At 26.0% G+C, this 6,244-nt stretch overlaps 1 protein-coding gene across 2 annotated transcripts; it reads right to left on the bottom strand.

The window, feature by feature from the left end:
- Window positions 1-836: 836 nt before the first annotated feature.
- LOC118440411 (uncharacterized) lies at window positions 837-5,622 on the bottom strand. 2 transcript variants are annotated; one of them, XM_035863390.2, is made up of 8 exons: window positions 5,376-5,620; window positions 4,837-4,957; window positions 4,601-4,715; window positions 4,076-4,412; window positions 3,527-3,841; window positions 3,130-3,434; window positions 2,845-3,018; window positions 837-2,643 (listed from the first exon to the last, which is right to left on the bottom strand). In XM_035863390.2, exons 1-8 carry the CDS (start codon window positions 5,575-5,577, stop codon window positions 2,308-2,310), a joined length of 1,905 nt encoding a protein of 634 aa, XP_035719283.2. In that variant the 5' UTR covers window positions 5,578-5,620; the 3' UTR covers window positions 837-2,307. The 2 variants fall into 2 exon arrangements, with proteins under 2 accessions (XP_035719283.2, XP_085514416.1); XM_085658290.1 differs by having other exon boundaries at window positions 2,472-2,657; window positions 5,376-5,622.
- Between the last annotated feature and the right edge of the window lie 622 nt (window positions 5,623-6,244).

The following is a 6,244-nucleotide window of genomic DNA, read 5'->3' as shown; positions in this document are numbered from 1 at the left end:
AATCTTAAATTGCAATGGTAAGACCATATATTGATTAAGTTATTATAAATCAATGATAAGAGCTCGTGATATACATATTATTATTCGCTTATTTCAGATAACAATTTATTTAAAAATACAAAGTATAAATTGTAACAGATAATGAAATAATCTATTTGGTATATGTATATACATATATATATATATATATACATATATATATACATACATATATATATACATACATATATATACATATATTTATACATATATATACATATACCACATTTTATGTACTAGATATCTAAAAATACGTTTAAATAAAAATTATAAAGATTTCTAAATAAAATATCAATATATTCTTTTTTCTTTTCTTTTTTTTTTTCTTTTTTTTTTCTTCTTTCTTTTTTTTTATCTACATCTTTATTTGTACAGTAATGATGAAAGAACATTGACATGTGTGTGTGTGTGTGTATATATATATATATATATTCATATATATATAATATATATATATATTATATATATATATATATATAAACATATATATATAATAAATTGTAGAGATTTGAGATTGGTAGTTTTGCAGTCATTATTATTAAGATAATATAAGATGTAAATATACATAGAAACAGACACACATATGAAGTTCTTATTAAATATTAAGACAATATTATATTCTGTGCTGCCTAATATTTTTATTTGTTATTGTTTTGACAAAATTATATTACAGGGGATGAAATTGAAATGTTAACGAATATAAGATATATGTAATGATAGAGTATTCAATATAATGGTATACAGGGTGTGACAAAAGTTTCTAAGTTCTCTGATTTTAAAAATCAATTATCAATTGGTAGTTATTTTCTGGTCTGATTTTCTTTTTCTTCTTTTCGAATTATAAAACTACAAAACCTTGTAAGATCTTGTTTGTAAAATCTAAAAATAAAATTAGGCCGAGCAGTATCTAAAAAAGAAAAAAAAATAGAGGAAGTGATTGATTTATTAAAAATCACTTGGGAACTTTTGACCCTATTCTTATAGAAGAACATTTCTGTGAACAACAACTCAGTTACGTAAATTTAATGGATACATATTTGCAGAAAGAATTATATGGTTATTATATATTTGTGCGTTATATATACTTTGATTTTATGAATTTGTATAATTTAAAAAAATCGGTATAGTTACGAAACTAACAACTAGTCGTATTGTGTTACCTATATTTTGTTCTCAGGTATACGTTCCACCCACGATTACTGTTTTAATAATAAAAAAGAAAATATATATATATATAATTGAAATTCTTTGTTCACGAGATGACGGAATATATCGATTAATACTTGCGCGAGGTTGTTAGATGCGAAAAAAATAGAGAAGTTTATTTTTTATCTCATTTATTTTCCAAAGTTGAGAATATAACAGCGTAGAATTTTTAAAATAAAAGTACAATTTTTTCTTTTTTTATTCACGTTGTAAACATTCGATAAAAACTAATTGCAGTGAGATTACGTATTTTGTGAAATTAATCTAATATACGTTGCAAAGAAAATATATTCTATCGAAGGAAAAAAAATTGAATAAATAAATTATCGATGTATATATATATATATATATATACACACATATACATTATATTGTATTTCAAACATCCTCGAAATAAAAAGAGAGTAGGCTATCACTTCAATACATATGAAATATACATATAATGCGATATCCAGATATGAACGTACGAACGAACTCGCATATATACGATATATATTTCGATAGAAGTATAGAAATAATAAGAATATAGTGTTGTTAAAAAAAAAAAGAAAAAAAAAGAGAAAAAATACTATCATCAAAGTAAGACAAATAAATAAATAAATTTGCCGGAGGAGGCAGGGGATTGGATTGTCACACATAACGCATACATCCAAAAGAACGTGTCTGTATTATTGATATTGTGATATTGTCGATGGAATTAAACGAATAAAATATAATAATTGATGTTGTTTTATTTCGCCACCAAAAGAGAAAAAAACAAAACATTTTTTTCATTACTAACTTTTTCAATTTCAATGTATTCATAATTTTTTTTTTTTTTTTTTTTTTCTTTTTTTTTCTATAGCTTTATTTTTTAAGATAGAATCGAAAAATCATACGCTGTGATATTTTTGCTGCGTGATAGAAAATCATTAAAAAAAAATATATATATGTAATCAATGGTAATCTGATTTTTTTATAAATCAACTGTAGCGTTAAAAGTGACGATGATTAATCAATAATATTTAATATCTTCATGTTGAAAGTTTAAAGTGATTCTTATATAAATTAATTTATTTAATTTTATTCATTAACGTCGTCGTTAAGTGTAAGACATTCCATTGCATCGACCGCACCAACTAATTTTGCTAGATCGAACGGTGTGTGTCCGATCATGTCAATAGATTTTGGATTTGCTCCGTGATTTAAAAGTAATTTAATAATAGTTACGTCATTATGTAGCGCAGCTAAATGCAAAGGCGTTCTACCAGACGTATCCTTTCTTTCGGATATGTCAGGGTCGGCGATTAAAAATGATTGAAGACGTTTTGCATTTCCAGATCCAACTACGTCACAAATTTTATTTCCTATAATATCTTTATCAAGTTTAGAACCGTGTTCTAATAAAATGTTGATAATCTGTAATGAATACACTATATATATATATATATATATATATATTTTTTTTTTTGATGATTATAAAAGTATGATCTGAGTAAAAAATTAAAAAAAAAAAAAAAAAAAAAAAAAAAATTAATACATTGTGTAATGTGCAATTTGATATATCGATCAAATTGGACAGACAATTTGTGTTGTTCGCATAATAAAAATACAATTTACCTCACGATGATCATTTTCAATAGCTTCGATGAGTGGTGTTCGTTGGAAACGATCTTTTTTATTAACGTTTGCGCCCATTTTCAATAATTCTTGTACAATATTTAAATTTCCTTGACAGCAAGCAATGTGCAGGGCAGTTCGACCATCTACGTTTGTTTGTGATACGTTAGCACCCTAGAAAATAAAGAAAAAGGAAAGAAAATCAAGAAGGAGGAAACGAAAGAGAGACAAAAAAAAAAGAAGAAATAAGAAAAGAAGACAATCAAATTTTGTGCGATCACTTACATATTCCTTCAATGATTTTAACTTGTCTATATCGCATTTAACTACTGCCGCATTGAGCATAGAAGGAAAAAGTATGGAAGTCAATTCTTGAAATTCAGCTCTTGAAGATAATTTTAATGATCTCGCTACGGCATTAACTAGATCTGATTCGAACATAAATGGTAGTTGACTTGATGTTAATTCACCGCGCAAATTGCTTTGCATTATTCTTCGTTTTCTTTTTACATTCCAATCAGTGTTAGATAATACGTAAGCTAATTTTGTTAGAGCAGCTTCCGGCGTCATGTCATAACCAGATATTACACCTGTTCGAAATATTACAATTTTTAAAATAATATAATTTTTATTGATATACATATATATATGTATGTGTGTGTATATATGTATATGTATCTACCAGCTTCCTCTAATAATTTTCCTGCTTCGTATGTACCCGATACACGACCAGTTGTACATTGAGTTATATTGATGATAATAATACCACGTCGTGTAGCTTCACGAAATTCAACGAGTATATCCTCGCGATTGCTTGGTATATTACCAGAACCATATGTTTGCAATACAACACCTTCAGTTGGTGATTGAAGAAATGCTTTGACTAGATCAGCAGTAATACCAGGGAAAAGTCGTAAAAGACCGACGTTTCGATTCAATTTCAAATGTACCGTAAAATTTCCTGGACCTTGAGGATATTTCGTTAAACGATAGTCGACTAAAAAATGTTTATATTGATTGATAATTAACGAGATTAATTAATCTATTATACAATGTATTATAGTTTATTTTAAATATAAGAAAAAAAAAATTTGTTTTCAGATTTTAGAAAATACAAATGATATTATCCGATGTTTTATTATTAAAGATATTTAAAAGAAAATAATTTATATCGGAGTTTTTTTTTTTTTTTTTTTTTTTAATTCGTTTAATTAATAACATATACGCTAACCTTCTATATTTATTCCAACCGTAGCCAAAGGTGGAAAATTTGGTGAGTGAAATGCATCGAAGGACGTGGCCGAGACTTTACTGGTACGATTTCCACGCATAAGATTAGTTCCAAAGAATACGCATACTTCTGGTATATTATAATTTGCAGCTATTACCAAAGATGTAAGAAAATTATCTATTCCATCGTTCCTCGTATCAAATATAGGAACTTGAGAACCAGTCAAGATAACAATCTTATCGAGATCTTGCAACATAAATGACAAGGCAGATGCTGTGTAACTCAGTGTATCTGTTCCGTGTAATATTACGAATCCGTCGAAATCGTTATAGTATTTCTAAAAAAAAAAAGGAAAAAAGAAATTTTTAATTTGATGAACTTTACTAATTTTTGGTTTTTATATGTGTATGTGAAAAAATAAATAAATAAATAAATATATATATATATATATATATATTTTTTTTTTTCCTTTTCCTTTTCCTTTTCTTTTCTTTTTTTTTCCAAATATATACATAAATGATTTACTTTGATATCATTGGCAATAAGAATCCAATCGTCCATAGTCATATCACTGGAATCGCAAAGCGGTGAATATTCTAATACCTCATAAATAACACGACAATTATCCGTTGTTTTAACCCTGAGAAAGAACAAAAACAAAAAGAATAATGAATCGTATATAATTTGTAGTAAAAGAGAATGATTGCTATTTGGTTGCAATATCCAAAGTATTGTCTTTATACAATGAATAATACGCTTACGGTAAGATCAAAGGACTTTCGTCAGCCATTTTGCCGTATATTCGCTTGGCATAATCACGATCATGCATTTGAGAAAATTGTCGTAAATTATTAACAAAAGAATTGGCTTTTGGTACCAGAACTAAAATATTAAAAGACATCAATAGACAAAAAAAAAAGGAGAAAAGAAAAGAAAGTATAATAATTTCATACGTGGATTAATTTAATACAAATAGATCGTATATTTCTGTTTAAAAATCGTGACCAATATCTAATCTTCTAATGTTAGATTAAACATTTATAAACTTATTTTTCTTATCGTTTTTCCTGTTAAATCAGAATGAAACTGTATGATAGTTGTAAGAAATTTATTGCTTTTTTTTTTTCTTTTTTCTTTCTTTCTATGAAACATATACAACATAATATTAATAAGAAAAATTAATTGGACAAGCAAAAAGATAAGATTTCTGAAAATGAAGAAAAAATAAAAGAAAAAAAAAAAGAGAAAAGATAAGACTCCGTTATAATAAAATCCTTTCGATTTTAATGATTGCTCTCACCTCCGCTTTCATTTCTAATCATTCCTATAGTACCACCGGTATACAAAACAAGAACTCGACTTTCAGACTTGATCTCACTCGTTGTGGCATTTTCTTTGGTAGAATATTTTTCACTATCATTTGAATATATTTCCGTTGCTTGATCGTCGTCATTATCGATAAACAATTTCTGATCATTCTCATTCTTGATAGATCTTAACATGTTGACGCGTTTATGAACTATAACAAACTGATAAATATCGTTTAGTCGTACAGTTAAATCGATCGTGCTGCTGTTATTGAATTCTTAATTTCAACACCATACTCTCTCCTCTCTCCCTCTCTCTCTCTCTCTCTTTTTCTCTCTCTTTCTCTCTCTCTTTCTATCTTTCTCTTTCTCTTTCTATTTCTCTCTTTTTTTACATGATTCATTATAATTTATTATTATATTTTATATCGTTCAAATAAATTTCAATTTTCGGGTAATTAAAATAAAAGATAATTTTTTTATTGCATCATATATTACTTTATGTAAGTTATACATATACATACATTTCAGTTCAATTCAATTAATATTAATATTATAAAATATAAAATATTAATTATACATATACATTTGTATTTCATCCAGAAAGTAAAAGAGTTCTTCGTTACTTAGAATTATTTCTTATTATCATAATTTTATGCAATCGTTGATAACATATTTGTTTCTTGATTTATATTCACGATATTTCACAATAATATTTTTGATATCAATCAATCATTTCCTCAAGCATATAGTATAATATAATGTATAAGATATGTAATAATGTATAAGATATATTATTATATTTTTATCATATTTAATGATAATAGAAAATTACACTTCTCTTTTTTCTAATTCTAATTAT

This window comes from Vespa mandarinia, chromosome 7, assembly GCF_050613455.1.
Source record: "Vespa mandarinia isolate Hongniang chromosome 7, ASM5061345v1, whole genome shotgun sequence".
In the NCBI taxonomy this organism is placed as follows: Eukaryota; Metazoa; Arthropoda; class Insecta; order Hymenoptera; family Vespidae; genus Vespa; species Vespa mandarinia.
Note: the sequence above shows the minus strand (reverse complement) of the source record. Positions and strands in the feature narration are given on the sequence as shown.

Coding starts and splice junctions, on each gene's coding strand:
- LOC118440411 (XM_035863390.2), bottom strand. CDS start 5,577: ATGTTAAGATCTATCAAGAATGAGAATGATCAGAAATTGTTTATCGAT. Junction 4,716..4,836: donor GAAAGTCCTTTGATCTTACC/GTAAGCGTATTA, acceptor GTTCTTTCTCAG/GGTTAAAACAACGGATAATT. Junction 3,435..3,526: donor AAAATTATTAGAGGAAGCTG/GTAGATACATAT, acceptor TATTTCGAACAG/GTGTAATATCTGGTTATGAC.